The sequence below is a fragment of the Squalius cephalus genome, assembly GCF_949319135.1.
Source record: "Squalius cephalus genome assembly, chromosome: 8".
Classification (NCBI taxonomy): Eukaryota; Metazoa; Chordata; class Actinopteri; order Cypriniformes; family Leuciscidae; genus Squalius; species Squalius cephalus.
The window spans coordinates 338,177-362,856 of NC_137129.1; the positions used below are offsets into that span (position 1 = coordinate 338,177).

The 24,680-nt window shown below is 38.5% G+C and overlaps 1 protein-coding gene across 3 annotated transcripts in view; it reads right to left on the reverse strand.

The window, feature by feature from the left end:
• The window catches only part of tnxbb (tenascin XBb), a 48,461-nt gene that overhangs the window by 12,179 nt on the left and 11,602 nt on the right, over positions 1-24,680 (reverse strand). For 2 of the 3 annotated variants that reach the window (XM_079878861.1, XM_079878860.1), the window contains 3 exons: positions 22,956-23,071; positions 6,083-6,236; positions 5,190-5,465 (listed from right to left, as the gene is read on the reverse strand). In XM_079878861.1, coding sequence (XP_079734987.1) covers positions 5,190-5,465; positions 6,083-6,236; positions 22,956-23,071 — 546 coding nt within the window. Of the gene's footprint in view, positions 1-1,627; positions 3,845-5,189; positions 5,466-6,082; positions 6,237-22,955; positions 23,072-24,680 lie in introns of all 3 variants that reach the window. The other variant, XM_079878859.1, reaches the window with a different exon arrangement.

Here is a 24,680-nt window from a genome sequence, read left to right on the forward strand (position 1 = left end):
CGAGACCGAGACTGATGACCACGGCCTTACCCTGATGAAGAACACATGAAGCTCTGACTGAATCTCAGCCTGGATGAGAGAAGATCGGAGCTAATCAATATGTGCTTGTTATTAGATTACCGTCTGCAGAAAATCATTTTGGCTGATCCCTCAGTTTGTAAAGATGAACAAAATCATATTTACAGTGATGCATTTGCCAAGGTTTAAAAGCAGAAATGTGAAGCTTGCGTTTTTGTTACACCATCAAATAAAGAATTATGTTTGAGAGAACTGCCAATCCTGGAAGATGAACAAAATTACTGAAAATTCTACCACATTTAGAATAAAAATAGCATCCTTATGTGTGGCTTTAGCTCAGATCTAATGGAATCGTCATGCAGGCTGTTTATATTGATTTTACACTGTTATTTCACACACAACATGTGATGTCTTCATTTTTACAAACAGAAGGACAAGCTGAAATTATTTTGGTAATCATTAGCATGATGCTGTTTTAAACCCAGAGTATGAACTAAATAAATTGTTGCATTAATCAGTAGTAGCTCTCATATCCGAAATAAAAAAAAAGATCAATAAAAAAAAATGTCATGTTAAATTAATTCAACTTAGCACTGATACACTACGGCCGTAATAGTTAAAGTGTATTTGTATAATCTAATGTTAATGTTAGTTATGAACAGTTAGTTATTACCAAATGAATGAGACAATGTTAAGGTGAAACTATTGAACAACTCTTTTTTTGTTCTGTTGATATTCAAGACACACATTTGCCTGACGAGACAGTGTGTGGACGGACATACACATTACATAATAGACTCCATTATTTAGCATGCTTGCTTCTTAACTCTTTCCCTGCCAGAATTTTTATTTAAAAAAATGTGCCAGTCAGTGCGGCTTTTTTCATCATTTAATGGCCCCAGAATATTTTGTTGTATGAATATCTGAACAGAGCCTCTGCTTTAAAAAAAACAAAACATTCTTTTTATCAACACTTGAATGTGGGAAATAAAAAAAGTAACATTTTTAACAAAAACGTTGTCAAAGTCTTCGCCCCGGATGGGATTCAGAACGATGATCGAACACAGATGGAGTCGGTCGAGTCCATCAACACCTCAAAGCTTCAGTCGTCAACTCTTCCTGGCTCAACATTTCATTCAGTAATATTACGCAGTTTTAGATTTATAGCTGGTTAATGTTTGATGATTGTATTATTTTACAAGTGTGTCAGCAACATGTGCTTTGATCCAGAGATTCTGTTCTCTTTCAGAAGATGTGTGATAGCGCCCCCTACCGTATAACAGTGAGAACACGGATAGCCAGAAGGCCCTGTCGATGGCAGGGAAAGAGTTAATGTGCTCAGTATGTCCACACACACACTGTCCACAAAAGACCAAATGCACAGGGTTAGCACTGAGAACAAAGTGTTATACTCACACATTTATTAACATTTACACACTGCATGAATTTTAATCAAATCTTTGCTTTGATTAAAAGCTCCTGATGGCCAAGAGTGTACGGGACACGTAACAGCATGGAAAGCAACAGTGCTAAGCAGCAAAACTGAAGATATCCACTCACAGCATTTACAGATTAAGGTTTAGCAGTGTTGACTTCTGGTTTAGTGTACCTGTATGAATGATGAGGTTGTGAGTTTTGGAGCGAAACGCGGGTCCCTTCCCAAAGATGGACACAGAGTACCGGGTCCGCGGGCTGAGATTGGTCATGTGGTGTGAGCGGGCCGATCCCGGGAGAACCGTGGTCATGTTTCCTACACTCTTCTTCATCTCTGCACTCGGTACATTGGGAACGGGTTCATGAACTGCAGCTTTTCCTTTGCTCAAACTATTTCTCTTGGCTGCTGGCGTCCCATCATCAACTTCTTCCTCGCCGTTTCTTTCATCAGCCTCTTCGTCTTTTTCCATCTCATCCTTTTCTTTGTTTTCTGGTCCGAGCTCAGTTTGAGTGATTATGAAGTGTTTGAACTTTTCCTTGGGAGCATCCCATGTCAGATCAACCCCTGTGGATGAGGCGTTGTTGACCCGCACATGCTCAACGGAGCCGTCTGATTCGCTCAACACATATTCCTGAGTCTCATTATCCGTTTCCATTAGATGGTCTGTGGAAAAAGAGCTATCAGAGTTTCCTTTTCCATACGGACTGATGTTTGGGCCCACTTGAGTGGTACCACTGTGTTTTATTTGGGAATGTGTGCCGGAGGCCCCATTGGTCCTGTTGATTCCTGCATTTGGTCTAATCCTAACACTAGTGTTATTCTCAATAGCCGAGGTTAAGGCAGGCTTCACAGGTCGGACAGGACTGAATAGACTGATGGTCCTGTTGTTCCTCATAATGGGTTTTGAAGGAAAAGCTCGTCTCATGGGTCCTCGGGAAGGGTGTTGAGGCGGCTCTAGAACGGGCCTTGTACGGTTCTGAAAAGCATTGACATTGGGACGACGAGGAAGGGAACCCCTAAACAGCGTCCGACGAAACGGCATCACATTTGAGGATTCAATGCCTGTGTTTTTTATTGCAGAGTCTTGTTTCGAGAGGACTTTGACTGGTAATGGAGTTGTGTTCGGGAGTTCAGGAGATTCCTGGATTTCTCTCGTGGCTGGAAATCTTGAATTTGACACTTTCGTCTCTACAAGGGCTTCTTTTGGAGAACCGGAGGCAATTGAACTAGGCCAAGATGGACGCTTCTCTTTTTGCGCCTCTAAAGATGACGAAGAGTACGTCGACCTGAAAAGTGTGTGTTTTGGCCTAGTTGGCGGTCTGGGAATGGACAGTGAAGATGCCTGGATAGTGTTTCTTCTCGCTGCTCGTTCTGCTGTCGGCTGGGTTCTCGCTGTATGTGGATTCCCTGTCTCAGGTCGAGCTGATGTGGAGACGTGAGGAGATGTGCTGGTGAAGGACAGTGTCGTCTCAGGACGTCTCGTTGAATAGGGAGTTGCATTCGCATTATTTTCATCCACCTCTTCATCAACTTCCACTTCTCCTTCTTGCTCCTTCACACTCCTCCTGGCCTCAGACGTCTCCGCTTTAGGTTTAGTCTCGTCCATGTCATTGACTGTAGACTCACCCGTCAGGAGTTTGTGTAAGAGCTCGTTTCCATTTACATGGCCAACTATAACGCTCAGGTTTTTCGACAGCACATTGCCATCGGACATGTTCCCATGTATCCTCCTGTACCCGACCAGAACCTTCCGGACACATTTTGTCCCATTGACATAGGCTGTCAGGTTTCTTTCTGTTGTGATTGTTGGCTCTTCGGTTGTGAAAGGCAGTGGGGTGGATGTGAGTTTGTGAACGCTGGATCTCGGGGTCTCGACAGATTCCATTCTGAACATGGTTTCGATGTTTCCCTTCTGAGATCTTGTCTCTTTCATTGTCAGTTCCAATGGTTTGCCACCAGAAACAGGATAAGCCGAGTCGACATTCGGTCTCAGTGGAAACCGTGTTATTGACCGATTTGAAGAAGGCACAACGATTCCCCCTTTCACTCCAATCTGGGAGGAATTGAAATGTTTTATTCCTGGACTATAAGGTCTTCTTGTGATTTCTGGCTGTGTGCCGGGTTTGGGAAGCATCCCATGCATTCTCACGGGCAGTGGTCTTTTTTGCCCTGGTCTAAGAAGTACGCCTGGTTTGAGTCTGCTGGTATTCCCTGTTCTTTCTGAATTTTCAACCTTTCCTTTAGTCACCTGGCCGCTCAGCGCTTGCTTTCGCAGGAGGAGTGTTGTGTTTGTGAACCTCAGTGTCTTTCCTCTGTTGTTTCCAGGCTCCACGTCTACCTGCACGTTCCCCGTCCTCATGGTCATCCTGGTTTCAGGCACTGAGACATTCCCTAAAGGCACGAATCAAGTGTAAAATTTGGTTGCAAAATTAACTCTAACCGGCCCAGCTGCAAATGGAAATCCTGTTAATAGAAAGGTGGTGTTAATGAAACAGGTTAAGTCAGTTATCCAAACGATTCTGGCATTCGGTTTCCAGTAAATGCAGCATCAGGTCCACTTTTAGTCCTATAGAAAACTGGGGAGGTTTTTATTTTCTGCAATAAAGAAGAAAGGTAAAAGCTACCTGAAGAAATAGAAAATGTGGCATTGCTGGTTAGAGTGAAGGTTGTGTGTGTCGGGGGGAAACATTCTTCACAATAAAACAGAGGAGAAAATGTTCCAGTCATGCACATTTACATGAGGCGCTTCTCTTTTAAACAAAACTCTTTGCCTCGCCACAAATAAAACTCCAATTCCAATAGCCTGGACATTTCCAGAGTGAGGTCACTGGTTTGTAAAGACTGACTGGTCTATACACGATCAGTGTGGGGCTCGTCTGAATTCACATCATCTGGTGGCTATAAATACATTTCACTCTATGATGACTTTTCCTTGTACTCTCATTACCTGTTAGTCCTGCTGTACCTTTAACGCTCGACATGCGAAGGGGCCTGGATTCATATCCTGACCAAATATCAGCACTTTCATTAGTCGGTAAATACCAGCATTTGATTGTCAAACATTCCCAATTTCTGAATTGTCAGATACAACATCTGGTAAAAATATGAACACAATGCAGACATACATTAAACAGAGTATGTTCATAAGTGCCCAAGTTGTATGGCTTGCTTACGGAGTACAAATTTAATTAATTTAGAAATCATATTTGTAGGCCCGTAGCTGGACAGGTGACTAACACTAGGCTGTGTGATGTCATTGTGTGATGTCAGGTGACTAACACTAGGCTGTGTGATGTCATTGTATGTTGGTCAGTATCGCTCACAGTCTTTCCGTTGCTGTTTTCCATCTGCCAATTACTCGTTTACAAATGAAGCACTGGTTATAGGGAAAACTAAACACCCAAATCAGATGATCAGACTTTTTTCTTTTGCTTATTTTCTTTTTGCCGAACACAACAAAATTCCTTCCATTCCATTTCAACAAAAAGACCTTCTTAAAAGGATTTCAATGTCATTTACTGCAGAAGCACAATGACTGAAGATATTAAGTCTTGTTTTCTGAAAATATTAGTTTGTGCTTAAAACAAACAGATTTTGACCGTCCACAACTCTTTATACCTGCTCATGTTAAAGTAACAGGTTTGAAGTTACACTGCCATGTTCCCCATCATTCTGTGAGCTGTTAATAAGAATGTATGTTCAGTTTCACGCTATAATTGATCACCCTGAGACTCACCAGGAGTGGCCTGGACGGTTGCTGGCCGGCTCCGAACACCGTCTCTCTCCGCCACTATTGAGACATCATACAAGCGTCCCGGTTGCAAGCCCTGGATCCGGGCCGAATCCCTCTCCGGTGCCAGGAACATCTCCGGGAGTCTGACGGATCCTTCTGTCTGATTGGCTGCAACGGAGAGGACGTACCTGTCTATCTCCCCCTGCGCCTTCTCCCATTGGACAACCACTGATGTGGTGCTTGTCTTCACAACGTGCAAGTCTTTCGGCCCGGAGATCACTGTCCACAAATGAATGAACCACTAGTTAAAAACCTGCTAAAAAGGCTGGGTTTAACATTGCACCTACATGTCTACTAGCTCTCATTACAGCATTAGTAGAGTATTAGTAGACTGGTAGCGTTAGGGTTAGAATAAGTTGACATTATTATTATAATTAAGCATTTTATTTATAGGCGCCTTTCTTGACACTCAAGGTCACCATACATCATCAACAAGACAATAACAATATTTAAGTAAAAACTTAATGAAATGAAATACAATACAATTAAAAAAGACAATGCAGTTGTGGTCAGAGGGAGTAAGCTATTCTAAACAGAAGGGTTTTGATTTGGATTTAAAATGTGAGAGGGAATCAGTATTGTATGATCATACAAGTGTGTACAACTACAGACATGTACTTGCAAAGTTACTTTTAGTCAGTAGAATGTCTGTTGTAGGAGCATCACAATAAAGAGTTAGCAGATAGTAAGCAGTCTACTAATACTCTAATGAGAGTTAGTTGACATGTAGTTACAAAGTTACTTATAGTTAGTAGAATCAATGTCTAAAGTGGACCATCAAAATAAAGTGTCACCAAAGGCTGTTGCTCCATACGGTTGTGTTTGCATAGACTCACATGTGGTGAACTGTGTTGTGCTCTCGGTTCCCATCATGCCATCCTTCTCTCCAGTGAGACTGACCATATACTCCTGACCGGCGGCCAGTCCAACCTGAGTGAATGTGTTCAGTCTTCCGCTGATCCGGGAGATTATTTTCTGATCCGTTTCTTTCTGTGGAGAGAGAGAGTGACTTGAGAATCAGGGTGTCCACATGAACAGGCCAAAACAAGCTGCAAAATATTAATTGCATTTATACTGATTTTTTTGCAGTATCTTGTGTTCCTTATTTAAGGTGAATATACTAATATTCAGCCTGTTGTTCATTTACCGCTGTGACACAAACCATCTATAGAGTGACTTAATTTATATTCTGTTTCAACACAAACATGAGAATTTGTAAGTATTGTATGAGTAACAATGAGTTGTCCTCAGTGTTTCTGTCTTGTTTTGCAGCACAAATATCCAAACATTCTTAAATCAAGAGACATTTACTGGAGAAGCAACATGACTGAAGATATTAAGTCTTGTTTTCTGAAAAATATCATGAAAATGAAGTGAGTTTGTGCTTAAAACAAGAACAAATATCTGTTAGTGGAGTCGGAAAAATGATCTAGTTTTCCTTGTTTTCCCTGTAGTTTTCTGACTGAATGAAGATATCTTTGAATAAGATTCTTGTTTTAAGCACAAAATCATTTTCTTGATTCATATTACTATCTTAATATCTTCAATGATTTTGCTTCTCCAGTAAATGTATCTTGATTTAAGAATGTTTAGATTTTTGTGCTGAAAAACAAGACAGAAACACTGAGGAAAAACATATATATATATTTTTTGCAGTGTATGAACAATGACAGTTTTTTCCACCATAAATAATGATTCTGTCAGTAATTGACTCAATCCGTCTCAGAAAGTCACGGCTTTAGAAAGTAAAGAGTTTTCCTGTGGTAATTCCTGCTTGATGACGGAGTTCCTGAGTTACATTTCAGTAATACATTCATTAGCTAAAGGCAGCCAATATTTACAGATTATTAAGGCTAGAGTAATATTTAGCTCATATATTGGCAGAGCCTCTCTCCAGCTCTTTATTAGCCCTGAATTCAGTTTCAGTCCTCATTGCCAGTTCGCTGGTGTTCTCCAGTCTTCTTTCTTATAATAACCATAATTGGGTCCAGCTGAGATCCGGTGTGTCTACATCTTATCTAAAGACACCGAGCAGGTTATTATAGTGTTGGTTATTATAGCCTGTGTTGGTTATTATAACCTGTGTTGGTTATTATAGCCTGTGTTGGTTATTATAGCCTGTGTTGGTTATTATAGCCTGTGTTGGTTATTATAGCCTGTTTTGGTTATTATAGCCTGTGTTGGTTATTATAGCCTGTGTTGGTTATTATAACCTGTGTTGGTTATTATAGTCTGTGTTGGTTATTATAACCTGTGTTGGTTATTATAGTCTGTGTTGGTTATTATAGCATGTTTTGGTTATTATAGCCTGTGTTGGTTATTATAGTCTGTGTTGGTTATTATAACCTGTGTTGGTTATTATAGCCTGTGTTGGTTATTATAGTGTTGGTTATTATAGCCTGTGTTGTTTATTATAACCTGTGTTGGTTATTATAGCCTGTGTTGGTTATTATAACCTGTGTTGGTTATTATAACCTGTGTTGGTTATTATAGTCTGTGTTGGCTATTATAACCTGTGTTGGTTATTATAGTCTGTGTTGGTTATTATAGCCTGTTTTGGTTATTATAGTCTGTGTTGGTTATTATAGCCTGTGTTGGTTATTATAGTCTGTGCTGGTTATTATAGCCTGTTTTGGTTATTATAGCCTGTGTTGGTTATTATAGCCTGTGTTGGTTATTATAGCCTGTGTTGGTTATTATAGCCTGTTTTGGTTATTATAGCCTGTGCTGGTTATTATAGCCTGTTTTGGTTATTATAGCCTGTTTTGGTTATTATAGCCTGTGTTGGTTATTATAGCCTGTGTTGGTTATTATAGCCTGTGTTGGTTATTATAGCCTGTGCTGGTTATTATAGCCTGTGTTGGTTATTATAGCCTGTGTTGGTTATTATAGCCTGTTTTGGTTATTATAGCCTGTGTTGGTTATTATAGCCTGTGTTGGTTATTATAGCCTGTGCTGGTTATTATAGCCTGTTTTGGTTATTATAGCCTGTGTTGGTTATTATAGCCTGTGTTGGTTATTATAGCCTGTGCTGGTTATTATAGCCTGTGCTGGTTATTATAGCCTGTTTTGGTTATTATAACCTGTGTTGGTTATTATAGTCTGTGTTGGTTATTATAGCCTGTGTTGGTTATTATAGCCTGTGCTGGTTATTATAGCCTGTTTTGGTTATTATAGCCTGTGTTGGTTATTATAGCCTGTTTTGGTTATTATAGTCTGTGTTGGTTATTATAGCCTGTGTTGGTTATTATAGTCTGTGTTGGTTATTATAGCCTGTGCTGGTTATTATAGCCTGTTTTGGTTATTATAGCCTGTGTTGGTTATTATAGCCTGTGCTGGTTATTATAGCCTGTTTTGGTTATTATAGCCTGTGTTGGTTATTATAGCCTGTGTTGGTTATTATAGCCTGTGCTGGTTATTATAGCCTGTGCTGGTTATTATAGCCTGTGCTGGTTATTATAGCCTGTGTTGGTTATTATAGCCTGTTTTGGTTATTATAGTCTGTGCTGGTTATTATAGCCTGTGCTGGTTATTATAGCCTGTGTTGGTTATTATAGCCTGTGCTGGTTATTATAGCCTGTTTTGGTTATTATAACCTGTGTTGGTTATTATAGCCTGTGTTGGTTATTATAGCCTGTGTTGGTTATTATAGCCTGTTTTGGTTATTATAGCCTGTGTTGGTTATTATAGCCTGTGTTGGTTATTATAGCCTGTGCTGGTTATTATAGCCTGTTTTGGTTATTATAGCCTGTGTTGGTTATTATAGCCTGTGTTGGTTATTATAGCCTGTGCTGGTTATTATAGCCTGTGCTGGTTATTATAGCCTGTGTTGGTTATTATAGCCTGTTTTGGTTATTATAGCCTGTGTTGGTTATTATAGCCTGTGTTGGTTATTATAGCCTGTGTTGGTAATTATAGCCTGTGTTGGTTATTATAACCTGTGCTGGTTATTATAGTCTGTGTTGGTTATTATAGCCTGTGTTGGTTATTATAACCTGTGTTGGTTATTATAGCCTGTGTTGGTTATTATAGTCTGTGCTGGTTATTATAGCCTGTTTTGGTTATTATAGCCTGTTTTGGTTATTATAGCCTGTGCTGGTTATTATAGCCTGTGTTGGTTATTATAGCCTGTGCTGGTTATTATAGCCTGTGCTGGTTATTATAGCCTGTGTTGGTTATTATAGCCTGTTTTGGTTATTATAGCCTGTGTTGGTTATTATAGCCTGTGTTGGTTATTATAGCCTGTGTTGGTAATTATAGCCTGTGTTGGTTATTATAACCTGTGCTGGTTATTATAGTCTGTGTTGGTTATTATAGCCTGTGTTGGTTATTATAACCTGTGTTGGTTATTATAGCCTGTGTTGGTTATTATAGTCTGTGCTGGTTATTATAGCCTGTGTTGGTTATTATAGCCTGTGTTGGTTATTATAGTCTGTGCTGGTCATTATTGTCACAAATCCGGTCTGTGGCCTTCTGCACGATAGCCACCAGAGGTCGCTTCTCCATCATATTGACTCACACCACATAGCACACTGGACTGCATTTCCCATCATCCATTGCACGGACGACACACACAGCTGATTACACTAATCACGCTCCCAGCTGAGAACTATCTCACAATCACTATCACCCAATCACACACTCTTTATAAGCCTTGGACTTTCTCTCTGTAATCGCCGAGTATTGTATAGCGCATATCATAGTGATAGCTACTCTACGGAGCCCACGCAGTTGTTTTAAGTCTTGCCTTGCCTGTTTTCTCGTGTTTTGATATCTGCCTGTGTTTCCTGGATTAACCCTTTGCCTTGCCCTTCGGACTCTGTTTGCCCCTCGTTTGGATCATTGCTTGTGTACCTGGATTATCTCTCTGCCTTGCCCTGTTGGATATTGTTCACCGATCGTAGACCCACGCTTGCCCTAGGATCTCTCTTGTGTCTTGCCTGTACCATACCTGTTTACCGTTGTCTGACCTTTGCCTGTTTACCATGTTTATAAATAAAAGCTTGCACATGGATCCGCACGCCTCACGTCTTGTTCGCCCCGTTACAATTATAGCCTGTTTTGGTTATTATAGCCTGTTTTGGTTATTATAACCTGTGTTGGTTATTATAGTCTGTGTTGGTTATTATAGCCTGTGTTGGTTATTATAGCCTGTGTTGGTTATTATAGCCTGTTTTGGTTATTATAGCCTGTGTTGGTTATTATAGTCTGTGTTGGTTATTATAGCCTGTGTTGGTTATTATAACATGTCTGTGTTGGTTATTATAGCCTGTGTTGGTTATTATAGTCTGTGTTGGTTATTATAGTCTGTGTTGGTTATTATAGCCTGTGTTGGTTATTATAGTCTGTGTTGGTTATTATAGCCTGTGTTGGTTATTATAGCCTGTGTTGGTTATTATAGCCTGTGTTGGTTATTATAGTCTGTGTTGGTTATTATAGCCTGTGTTGGATATTATAGCCTGTGCTGGTTATTATAGCCTGTGCTGGTTATTATAGTCTGTGTTGGTTATTATAACCTGTGTTGGTTATTATAGTCTGTGTTGGTTATTATAGTCTGTGTTGGTTATTATAACATGCCTGTGTTGGTTATTGTAGCCTGTGTTGGTTATTATAGCCTGTGTTGGTTATTATAGTCTGTGCTGGTTATTATAGCCTGTTTTGGTTATTATAGTCTGTGTTGGTTATTATAACCTGTGTTGGTTATTATAGCCTGTGTTGGTTATTATAGCCTGTGCTGGTTATTATAGCCTGTTTTGGTTATTATAGTCTGTGTTGGTTATTATAACCTGTGTTGGTTATTATAGTCTGTGTTGGTTATTATAGTCTGTGTTGGTTATTATAACATGCCTGTGTTGGTTATTGTAGCCTGTGTTGGTTATTATAGCCTGTGTTGGTTATTATAGTCTGTGTTGGTTATTATAGTCTGTGTTGGTTATTATAGTCTGTTTTGGTTATTATAGCCTGTGTTGGTTATTATAGTCTGTGTTGGTTATTATAGTCTGTGTTGGTTATTATAGCCTGTGTTGGTTATTATAGTCTGTGTTGGTTATTATAGCCTGTGTTGGTTATTATAGCCTGTGCTGGTTATTATAGCCTGTTTTGGTTATTATAGCCTGTGTTGGTTATTATAGCCTGTTTTGGTTATTATAGTCTGTGTTGGTTATTATAGCCTGTGTTGGTTATTATAGTCTGTGTTGGTTATTATAGCCTGTGCTGGTTATTATAGCCTGTTTTGGTTATTATAGCCTGTGTTGGTTATTATAGCCTGTGCTGGTTATTATAGCCTGTTTTGGTTATTATAGCCTGTGTTGGTTATTATAGCCTGTGTTGGTTATTATAGCCTGTGCTGGTTATTATAGCCTGTGCTGGTTATTATAGCCTGTGCTGGTTATTATAGCCTGTGTTGGTTATTATAGCCTGTTTTGGTTATTATAGTCTGTGCTGGTTATTATAGCCTGTGCTGGTTATTATAGCCTGTGTTGGTTATTATAGCCTGTGCTGGTTATTATAGCCTGTTTTGGTTATTATAACCTGTGTTGGTTATTATAGCCTGTGTTGGTTATTATAGCCTGTGTTGGTTATTATAGCCTGTTTTGGTTATTATAGCCTGTGTTGGTTATTATAGCCTGTGTTGGTTATTATAGCCTGTGCTGGTTATTATAGCCTGTTTTGGTTATTATAGCCTGTGTTGGTTATTATAGCCTGTGTTGGTTATTATAGCCTGTGCTGGTTATTATAGCCTGTGCTGGTTATTATAGCCTGTGTTGGTTATTATAGCCTGTTTTGGTTATTATAGCCTGTGTTGGTTATTATAGCCTGTGTTGGTTATTATAGCCTGTGTTGGTAATTATAGCCTGTGTTGGTTATTATAACCTGTGCTGGTTATTATAGTCTGTGTTGGTTATTATAGCCTGTGTTGGTTATTATAACCTGTGTTGGTTATTATAGCCTGTGTTGGTTATTATAGTCTGTGCTGGTTATTATAGCCTGTTTTGGTTATTATAGCCTGTTTTGGTTATTATAGCCTGTGCTGGTTATTATAGCCTGTGTTGGTTATTATAGCCTGTGCTGGTTATTATAGCCTGTGCTGGTTATTATAGCCTGTGTTGGTTATTATAGCCTGTTTTGGTTATTATAGCCTGTGTTGGTTATTATAGCCTGTGTTGGTTATTATAGCCTGTGTTGGTAATTATAGCCTGTGTTGGTTATTATAACCTGTGCTGGTTATTATAGTCTGTGTTGGTTATTATAGCCTGTGTTGGTTATTATAACCTGTGTTGGTTATTATAGCCTGTGTTGGTTATTATAGTCTGTGCTGGTTATTATAGCCTGTGTTGGTTATTATAGCCTGTGTTGGTTATTATAGTCTGTGCTGGTCATTATTGTCACAAATCCGGTCTGTGGCCTTCTGCACGATAGCCACCAGAGGTCGCTTCTCCATCATATTGACTCACACCACATAGCACACTGGACTGCATTTCCCATCATCCATTGCACGGACGACACACACAGCTGATTACACTAATCACGCTCCCAGCTGAGAACTATCTCACAATCACTATCACCCAATCACACACTCTTTATAAGCCTTGGACTTTCTCTCTGTAATCGCCGAGTATTGTATAGCGCATATCATAGTGATAGCTACTCTACGGAGCCCACGCAGTTGTTTTAAGTCTTGCCTTGCCTGTTTTCTCGTGTTTTGATATCTGCCTGTGTTTCCTGGATTAACCCTTTGCCTTGCCCTTCGGACTCTGTTTGCCCCTCGTTTGGATCATTGCTTGTGTACCTGGATTATCTCTCTGCCTTGCCCTGTTGGATATTGTTCACCGATCGTAGACCCACGCTTGCCCTAGGATCTCTCTTGTGTCTTGCCTGTACCATACCTGTTTACCGTTGTCTGACCTTTGCCTGTTTACCATGTTTATAAATAAAAGCTTGCACATGGATCCGCACGCCTCACGTCTTGTTCGCCCCGTTACAATTATAGCCTGTTTTGGTTATTATAGCCTGTTTTGGTTATTATAACCTGTGTTGGTTATTATAGTCTGTGTTGGTTATTATAGCCTGTGTTGGTTATTATAGCCTGTGTTGGTTATTATAGCCTGTTTTGGTTATTATAGCCTGTGTTGGTTATTATAGTCTGTGTTGGTTATTATAGCCTGTGTTGGTTATTATAACATGTCTGTGTTGGTTATTATAGCCTGTGTTGGTTATTATAGTCTGTGTTGGTTATTATAGTCTGTGTTGGTTATTATAGCCTGTGTTGGTTATTATAGTCTGTGTTGGTTATTATAGCCTGTGTTGGTTATTATAGCCTGTGTTGGTTATTATAGCCTGTGTTGGTTATTATAGTCTGTGTTGGTTATTATAGCCTGTGTTGGATATTATAGCCTGTGCTGGTTATTATAGCCTGTGCTGGTTATTATAGTCTGTGTTGGTTATTATAACCTGTGTTGGTTATTATAGTCTGTGTTGGTTATTATAGTCTGTGTTGGTTATTATAACATGCCTGTGTTGGTTATTGTAGCCTGTGTTGGTTATTATAGCCTGTGTTGGTTATTATAGTCTGTGCTGGTTATTATAGCCTGTTTTGGTTATTATAGTCTGTGTTGGTTATTATAACCTGTGTTGGTTATTATAGCCTGTGTTGGTTATTATAGCCTGTGCTGGTTATTATAGCCTGTTTTGGTTATTATAGTCTGTGTTGGTTATTATAACCTGTGTTGGTTATTATAGTCTGTGTTGGTTATTATAGTCTGTGTTGGTTATTATAACATGCCTGTGTTGGTTATTGTAGCCTGTGTTGGTTATTATAGCCTGTGTTGGTTATTATAGTCTGTGTTGGTTATTATAGTCTGTGTTGGTTATTATAGTCTGTTTTGGTTATTATAGCCTGTGTTGGTTATTATAGTCTGTGTTGGTTATTATAGTCTGTGTTGGTTATTATAGCCTGTGTTGGTTATTATAGCCTGTGTTGGTTATTATAGCCTGTGTTGGTTATTATAGTCTGTGTTGGTTATTATAGCCTGTGTTGGTTATTATAGCCTGTGCTGGTTATTATAGCCTGTGCTGGTTATTATAGTCTGTGTTGGTTATTATAACCTGTGTTGGTTATTATAGCCTGTGCTGGTTATTATAGTCTGTGCTGGTTATTATAGCCTGTGTTGGTTATTATAGTCTGTGTTGGTTATTATAGTCTGTGTTGGTTATTATAACATGCCTGTGTTGGTTATTATAGCCTGTGTTGGTTATTATAGTCTGTGTTGGTTATTATAGCCTGTGCTGGTTATTATAGCCTGTGTTGGTTATTATAGCCTGTGCTGGTTATTATAGCCTGTTTTGGTTATTATAGTCTGTGTTGGTTATTATAACCTGTGTTGGTTATTATAGTCTGTGTTGGTTATTATAGTCTGTGTTGGTTATTATAACATGCCTGTGTTGGTTATTATAGTCTTTGTTGGTTATTATAGCCTGTGTTGGTTATTATAGCCTGTGTTGGTTATTATAGCCTGTGCTGGTTATTATAGTCTGTGTTGGTTATTATAGTCTGTGTTGGTTATTATAGTCTGTGTTGGTTATTATAGCCTGTGCTGGTTATTATAGTCTGTGTTGGTTATTATAGTCTGTGTTGGTTATTATAGCCTGTGCTGGTTATTATAGCCTGTGTTGGTTATTATAGCCTGTGTTGGTTATTATAGCCTGTGCTGGTTATTATAGTCTGTGCTGGTTATTATAGTCTGTGTTGGTTATTATAACCTGTGTTGGTTATTATAGTCTGTGTTGGTTATTATAGTCTGTGTTGGTTATTATAGCCTGTGCTGGTTATTATAGCCTGTTTTGGTTATTATAGTCTGTGTTGGTTATTATAGCCTGTGTTGGTTATTATAGTCTGTGTTGGTTATTATAGTCTGTGTTGGTTATTATAACATGCCTGTGTTGGTTATTATAGCCTGTGTTGGTTATTATAGTCTGTGTTGGTTATTATAGCCTGTGCTGGTTATTATAGCCTGTGTTGGTTATTATAGCCTGTGCTGGTTATTATAGCCTGTTTTGGTTATTATAGTCTGTGTTGGTTATTATAACCTGTGTTGGTTATTATAGTCTGTGTTGGTTATTATAGTCTGTGTTGGTTATTATAACATGCCTGTGTTGGTTATTATAGTCTGTGTTGGTTATTATAGCCTGTGTTGGTTATTATAGCCTGTGTTGGTTATTATAGCCTGTGCTGGTTATTATAGTCTGTGTTGGTTATTATAGTCTGTGTTGGTTATTATAGTCTGTGTTGGTTATTATAGCCTGTGCTGGTTATTATAGTCTGTGTTGGTTATTATAGTCTGTGTTGGTTATTATAGCCTGTGCTGGTTATTATAGCCTGTGTTGGTTATTATAGCCTGTGTTGGTTATTATAGCCTGTGCTGGTTATTATAGTCTGTGCTGGTTATTATAGTCTGTGTTGGTTATTATAACCTGTGTTGGTTATTATAGTCTGTGTTGGTTATTATAGTCTGTGTTGGTTATTATAGCCTGTGCTGGTTATTATAGCCTGTGCTGGTTATTATAGTCTGTGTTGGTTATTATAGCCTGTGCTGGTTATTATAGTCTGTGTTGGTTATTATAGTCTGTGTTGGTTATTATAGCCTGTGCTGGTTATTATAGCCTGTGTTGGTTATTATAGCCTGTGCTGGTTATTATAGTCTGTGTTGGTTATTATAACCTGTGTTGGTTATTATAGCCTGTGTTGGTTATTATAGTCTGTGTTGGTTATTATAGTCTGTGTTGGTTATTATAACATGCCTGTGTTGGTTATTATAGTCTGTGTTGGTTATTATAGCCTGTGTTGGTTATTATAACATGCCTGTGTTGGTTATTATAGTCTGTGTTGGTTATTATAGTCTGTGTTGGTTATTATAACATGCCTGTGTTGGTTATTATAGTCTGTGTTGGTTATTATAGCCTGTGCTGGTTATTATAGCCTGTGTTGGTTATTATAGTCTGTGTTGGTTATTATAGTCTGTGTTGGTTATTATAACCTGTGTTGGTTATTATAGTCTGTGTTGGTTATTATAGTCTGTGTTGGTTATTATAACATGCCTGTGTTGGTTATTATAGTCTGTGTTGGTTATTATAGCCTGTGTTGGTTATTATAGCCTGTGTTGGTTATTATAGTCTGTGTTGGTTATTATAACCTGTGTTGGTTATTATAGTCTGTGTTGGTTATTATAGTCTGTGTTGGTTATTATAACATGCCTGTGTTGGTTATTATAGTCTGTGTTGGTTATTATAGCCTGTGTTGGTTATTATAGCCTGTGTTGGTTATTATAGCCTGTGCTGGTTATTATAGTCTGTGTTGGTTATTATAGTCTGTGTTGGTTATTATAGTCTGTGTTGGTTATTATAGCCTGTGCTGGTTATTATAGTCTGTGTTGGTTATTATAGTCTGTGTTGGTTATTATAGCCTGTGCTGGTTATTATAGCCTGTGTTGGTTATTATAACATGCCTGTGTTGGTTATTATAGCCTGTGTTGGTTATTATAGCCTGTGCTGGTTATTATAGCCTGTGTTGGTTATTATAGCCTGTGTTGGTTATTATAGCCTGTGTTGGTTATTATAACCTGTGTTGGTTATTATAGTCTGTGTTGGTTATTATAGTCTGTGTTGGTTATTATAACATGCCTGTGTTGGTTATTATAGTCTGTGTTGGTTATTATAACCTGTGTTGGTTATTATAGTCTGTGTTGGTTATTATAGTCTGTGTTGGTTATTATAACATGCCTGTGTTGGTTATTATAGTCTGTGTTGGTTATTATAGTCTGTGTTGGTTATTATAACATGCCTGTGTTGGTTATTATAGTCTGTGTTGGTTATTATAGTCTGTGTTGGTTATTATAACATGCCTGTGTTGGTTATTATAGTCTGTGTTGGTTATTATAGCCTGTGCTGGTTATTATAGCCTGTGTTGGTTATTATAGTCTGTGTTGGTTATTATAGTCTGTGTTGGTTATTATAGCCTGTGCTGGTTATTATAGCCTGTGTTGGTTATTATAGCCTGTGCTGGTTATTATAGCCTGTGCTGGTTATTATAGTCTGTGTTGGTTATTATAGTCTGTGTTGGTTATTATAGCCTGTGCTGGTTATTATAGCCTGTGTTGGTTATTATAGCCTGTGCTGGTTATTATAGTCTGTGTTGGTTATTATAACCTGTGTTGGTTATTATAGTCTGTGTTGGTTATTATAGTCTGTGTTGGTTATTATAACATGCCTGTGTTGGTTATTATAGTCTGTGTTGGTTATTATAGCCTGTGTTGGTTATTATAGCCTGTGCTGGTTATTATAGCCTGTGCTGGTTATTATAGTCTGTGTTGGTTATTATAACCTGTGTTGGTTATTATAGTCTGTGTTGGTTATTATAGTCTGTGTTGGTTATTATAACATGCCTGTGTTGGTTATTATAGCCTGTGTTGGTTATTATAGTCTGTGTTGGTTATTATAGCCTGTGCTGGTTATTATAGCCTGTGTTGGTTATTATTGCCTGTGTTGGTTATTATAACCTGTGTTGGTTATTATAGTCTGTGTTGGTTATTATAGCCTGTGTTGGTTATTATAGCCTGTGTTGGTTATTATAGCCTGTGTTGGTTATTATAGTCTGTGTTGGTTATTATAGTCTGTGTTGGTTATTATAACATGCCTGTGTTGGTTATTATAGCCTGTGTTGGTTATTATAGCCTGTGCTGGTTATTATAGCCTGTGTTGGTTATTATAGCCTGTGCTGGTTATTATAGTCTGTGTTGGTTATTATAGCCTGTGCTGGTTATTATAGCCTGTTTTGGTTATTATAGCCTGTTTTGGTTATTATAGCCTGTGTTGGTTATTATAGTCTGTGTTGGTTATTATAGTCTGTGTTGGTTATTATAACATGCCTGTGTTGGTTATTATAGCCTGTGCTGGTTATTATAGCCTGTGTTGGTTATTATAGTCTGTGTTGGTTATTATAGCCTGTGCTGGTTATTATAGCCTGTGTTGGTTATTATTGCCTGTGTTGGTTATTATAACCTGTGTTGGTTATTATAGTCTGTGTTGGTTATTATAGCCTGTGTTGGTTATTATAGCCTGTGTTGGTTATTATAACATGTGTTGGTTATTATAGCCTGTGTTGGTTATTATAGTCTGTGTTGGTTATTATAGTCTGTGTTGGTTATTATAACATGCCTGTGTTGGTTATTATAGCCTGTGTTGGTTATTATAGCCTGTGCTGGTTATTATAGCCTGTGTTGGTTATTATAGCCTGTGCTGGTTATTATAGTCTGTGTTGGTTATTATAACCTGTGTTGGTTATTATAGCCTGTGTTGGTTATTATAGTCTGTGTTGGTTATTATAGTCTGTGTTGGTTATTATAACATGCCTGTGTTGGTTATTATAGCCTGTGTTGGTTATTATAGCCTGTGCTGGTTATTATAGCCTGTGTTGGTTATTATAGCCTGTGTTGGTTATTATAACCTGTGTTGGTTATTATAACCTGTGTTGGTTATTATAGCCTGTGTTGGTTATTATAGTCTGTGTTGGTTATTATAGTCTGTGTTGGTTATTATAACATGCCTGTGTTGGTTATTATAGCCTGTGTTGGTTATTATAGCCTGTGCTGGTTATTATAGCCTGTGTTGGTTATTATAGCCTGTGCTGGTTATTATAGTCTGTGTTGGTTATTATAGTCTGTGTTGGTTATTATAGCCTGTGCTGGTTATTATAGTCTGTGTTGGTTATTATAACATGCCTGTGTTGGTTATTATAGCCTGTGTTGGTTATTATAGCCTGTGCTGGTTATTATAGCCTGTGTTGGTTATTATAGCCTGTGCTGGTTATTATAGTCTGTGTTGGTTATTATAGCCTGTGCTGGTTATTATAGCCTGTTTTGGTTATTATAGCCTGTTTTGGTTATTATAGCCTGTGTTGGTTATTATAGTCTGTGTTGGTTATTATAGTCTGTGTTGGTTATTATAACATGCCTGTGTTGGTTATTATAGCCTGTGCTGGTTATTATAGCCTGTGTTGGTTATTATAGTCTGTGTTGGTTATTATAGCCTGTGCTGGTTATTATAGCCTGTGTTGGTTATTATTGCCTGTGTTGGTTATTATAACATGCCTGTGTTGGTTATTATAGTCTGTGTTGGTTATTATAGTCTGTGTTGGTTATTATAGCCTGTGTTGGTTATTATAGCCTGTGTTGGTTATTATAACCTGTGTTGGTTATTATAGTCTGTGTTGGTTATTATAGTCTGTGTTGGTTATTATAACATGCCTGTGTTGGTTATTATAGCCTGTGTTGGTTATTATAGCCTGTGCTGGTTATTATAGCCTGTGTTGGTTATTATAGCCTGTGCTGGTTATTATAGTCTGTGTTGGTTATTATAGTCTGTGTTGGTTATTATAGCCTGTGCTGGTTATTATAGTCTGTGCTGGTTATTATAGTCTGTGTTGGTTATTATAGTCTGTGCTGGTTATTATAGCCTGTGCTGGTTATTATAGTCTGTGTTGGTTATTATAACCTGTGTTGGTTATTATAGCCTGTGTTGGTTATTATAGTCTGTGTTGGTTATTGACCGTCGTTGTTGTCCGGCAGCTGTTCTGTGATGTCATCTTTGTTTTTGACCATGTTTATGGTTCCCTAGCAACAAGCATCCCACATCTGTCTCTCTTTCTCTGTAACTTCTGATGGCTTTTTTCTTCCCCTGCATGAACTCTCTCTCTCTCTGCTCACTGTCATTTCCTCCTCCTTATTCCTCTGATACATCAGTCTAATTCTCTCCATAGTTCTTACACCCTCCCATTCATGTTTTGTGTGGAAGAAATGTGCCTTTTCTGCATTTTTCATTGTCTTTTCAGTGTAACTGTTAATGATAGCATTTTCAGACATCTGTTCTTTACAGTGTTTCTTTGCTCTCTGTCTCTCTAGTATGTAATGTTATGACGACCAGTGAGCGAAGGCCAATAAACATCAGTTTTATTGTTGTAGGTGTGGTCGCTGATCTGAGTTTGGTCGAGGAATCTGAGGATGTGAACGTTTCTCACAGTTCTGCTATGAGAGTTAAACAAAGTGACTGCACTTGCTGAAAAATCACATTATGAGTTTCACACGGACAGATAAATGTATAGAGGAGAACAAAAGTCTGAGAGCATTAATGAACGTATTTCCACATTTTATAATTTAATACAAACTACATTATACTGTATGGGATCTGAGTGAAATATTAAATGGACAATGTGCATGAATCTGATAATAGTATTCGCCTCAGTGTACTTAGTGTAATTGTCACACTTTTGCTTTAATGACACTTTCCCATGATCGGTGTGGCTAAATTGGCTGTTTGATTAGTGACCATGAAATAATACAGGATTTCTAAACTCCAAAAAATTATGTATTTTCCCGGTTTAAATGATGTAACACCGACCAACCAATTTACCGACCAAACAACCGACCGATTATCCAACCGACCAACCAACTAACTTACCGACCATTCAACTAGCCAATTGACCAACCAACCAACTAACCAGAATCAAGCATTCAAAAGTGCTGTGGTATTAATTTTGCATTACTTTCTGTCAGAAACTAAGGATGAACAACTATTAAAATTCTGCCTGATACTAATAAGCCAATGTTTATTTTCATGAAATGGTCAATAACAAATAAATGTTCATTAATTAATTCTACAGTATTTGCCAAAATAAATAAATAATTGTAATAATTTTATGCAAAGTTAGGCCTCACAACAATATAGAGTATGAAAAACTGATATTCATTTACCAGTGTTATTAATAAATGTATTTCAAGATGAACTTAAATTGAGCATTAGCTAATAGCAAAGTACATCTAAATGTGAATACAGGGTAAATGAGCACAGGCAATTAAATATCCATTATTAGCTGATATATATCCAATATCAAGTGATGCCAACATATAAAAACATTTCTAAAATCGGCCCATAAGCAACACGATGCTGACAGAATCATCACAAACTCATCGTCAGCAGTGAGTCTGTTTGATTACTAGGCTTGAAGTCTGTAGAGTTGCGGATTAGACTGAAGCGCTTCAAATACTATTGCATGCAAAAATAAGAGTTCCAGCATGTTTTCAGCATATTTGCGCATTAACATCACAGTTTGTTCCTGAAGCCGCACTCATCGATAGCGCTTACATCACCACAGCACAATTACTGACAGAAACAGGCCATCAAACTCAGCTGAAGCATCACTTCAAGACCAGCAGCGATTATAGCCAGCGCTCCTGGGAAACGGCAGACATCCATCAGTCGTCGGTGTGTGTTTCATTCACACCCGTAAATACAAGGTCAGGCTCACGTGCAGTGGAAGCTTAAAGCCACAGCAAATTAATCTAAACTGAAAGGATTTTGCAAGCAAAAAGTGACAGTGCCCAAAATAAATCACAGATCAACATAGTTTGCGTAGCATCACATTTGCTGTGCATTGATAGGTTCACAAAACACTGAAATGAAGTTCCCATAACGTTGAGACGACTGACTGAGCGCTGTGTGTGTGTTCTGTGGCTCCCTGTAAAGTGTGTGATCGTGTGTGTTGGGCTTCAGTGAGCCGAGATGGGCACTAAACATACAGACGGCTGTAAATCAAAGCTGGCTTTCTGTCCAAAGCTCATAGCTTGTTTTTCCATTGCCAGATTGAGCTCATTTTATGTCTGTGTAAAAATTAATTTGTTTTTCCTTTGGAAAAGATACTCGGCCAGATTTAAGTTCGGGCTGCTGTGGGAGCCGTAAAATACTTTCTGTACCTGACATTATCAGAAGAGGAGAAAACACTGATTCTCATTCACGGTTTTGCAGTAAAAAACAAACTGAGATATTAATTAAATCAAAAAGGAATGTTCAGCAAATGTTACTATGATGCACAAATCCTTTAAAATTTCAATTTAATTGGATTTAAATAATAATATAGTTTAAACGATATATCATTTTTCACATTCCATTATTGTATTGCCATATTTTCTGTATTAAATTGCATACACTGCAAAAAAAGTATGTTCTTCCTCAGTGTTTCTGTCTTGTTTTCCAGCACAAATATTTAATCATTCTTAAATCCAGAGACATTTACTGGAGAAGCAACATGACTGAAGATATTGAGATATTAAAGTCAATCAAAATGAAGTGAGTTTGTGCTTAAAACAAGAACTAATATCTGTCAGTGGAGTCAGAAAAATAAGTTTACTCCACTGACAGATATACTGATAAGCACAAACTCACTTCATTTTCATGTTTTTTTAAACAAAAATTTTTTTTTTTCTTTAAAAAAAACAAAATCATTAAAATGAAGTGAGTTTGTGCTTAAAACAAATATCTGTCAATGCAGTCAAAAAGTCACCAATTTTTTTTATAATTTTGTGTGTGTACGTGCCGTGTTGGTGAAGCTGATGAGGAAGGTGTGTGTGTGTGTGTGTGTGTGTGTGTGTGTGTGTACGTGCCGTGCTGGTGAAGCTGATGAGGAAGGTGTGTGTGTACGTGTGTGTGTGTGTGTGTGTGTGTGTGTGTGTGTATGTGTGTGTGTACGTGCCGTGCTGGTGAAGCTGATGAGGAAGGGGTGTGTGTGTGTGTGTGTGTGTGTGTGTGTGTGTGTACGTGCCGTGCTGGTGAAGCTGATGAGGAAGGTGTGTGTGTGTGTGTGTGTGTGTGTGTGTGTGTACGTGCCGTGCTGGTGAAGCTGATGACGAAGGTGTCGTACTGCACCGCTGCTGGACTCCAGGACAGTGTGACGGAGGACTCAGAGATGTTTCTGGTGCTGAGACGAGACACGGCCGACAGCGCTGGAGAAAACACACACACACACACACACACACACACACACACACACACTTACTCTCACATTCAAAGCAGCAACTGCAGTGCTGTGTGTCCCATTACTGCACTACACTGTAAAAAATCTAACTTACGTTTTGTATGACAAATTCAGTTTTTAAAGTTTATTCAACTATTTAACATGAAAAAAGTTGAGAAAAGTTGAGATAACTCAAACACGTAAGTTGAGAAAACTCAAAAATGTCCTGCAGCTGGTTGCCTTAAACTTGTAAGTTTTCTCAACTTTTTTTTTTTTACAGTGTAATACAGACATTTCAACACCTCCATATGGAATATAAAGGCGCTATTTAAAGTGTCTTTTAAGCTGATCTATCTATGGCTTTAAACTCTTAAAGGCTGTGAAAGACTAAAACATTTATTCTGGAAATAAGACGAGGAGTTATGTTATATGGTGCAATTGACTCGTCATGAATCAGAATAATAAAGAATTTTCAAAAGTTCATACAGCATAAACATGGTGGCGCCAGAGAGTTCCACTAGAGGCTTGGTGTTCGCTGTGGTTAATGTTCAGACGGTCCTCTATTTGTGTGCTTTACACACAGTGCATCCGGAAAGTATTCACAGCACTTCACTTTTTCCACATTTTGTTATGTTACAGGACTACTGTAATGCTCTCCTGGCTGGTCTTCCAGCATCTCTGTCAATCCTCTGCAACTGATCCAGATGCTGCAGCTAGAGTGGTCTTTAACGAGCCGAAGAGAGCACACGTCACTCTTCTCCTCACTAAACTGCACTGGTTTCCAACAGCCGCTCGCATCAAATTCAAGTCACTGACGTTTGCCTACAGAGCAACCTCTGGCTCTGCTCCCTTTTACCTAAACTCATTACTTCAGACCTACGTGCCATCCAGAACCCAGCGCTCTGCAAGTGAATGCCGTCTTGTAGTGCATCATCTCAAAGAGGCACTATGGGCCCTATCTTGCACCCAGCGCAATTGACTTTGTATAGCGACGCATGTATCATTCCTATTTCTCACCCGCGCACAGCGGACTTTTCCTTCCACAGATGCACGTCGGTAAATTAGGGAATGAACTTGCGCTCCCGGAGGCGGTTCAGGGAAAAGAGGAGGCGTGTTCCGGCGCAAACGTTCCCTGGTGCTATTTTGCAGTTTCAGAAAACAATTCCACCACTGACCAGGAGAAACCTCGTCTAAAGTCAGTGGCGCGTTGCACATGTTATTCAGATGCTATTTTAAGGGCGCATGCTTGGCCATAATCAATGTAGCGTGTGCACAACATGCATACACTTTGATTCTCTCATCTACACAGAAGCAGCAGTTCTCATTTTTGCAAATCATACATTATTACAAGGAAAAATATTCCACACGAGGGAAATCATTGTTGTGTCCATGAAGATGTGAAAAAATAGGCATAAATCTAGCTTACAAATTTACCCAAATTATCATACGCCTGTTTAAGCGAAGCTAATATGGGTGTGTTTCTCCATCCCCAATGTCACTTCTCTGTCTTTCACGGCCCTGACGAGAACGTCGGTCTCCTCGGCTGTGAACCGCTCCTGGCAAATCCGCCGTTATAATAGCAATCCGCCATGGAACAA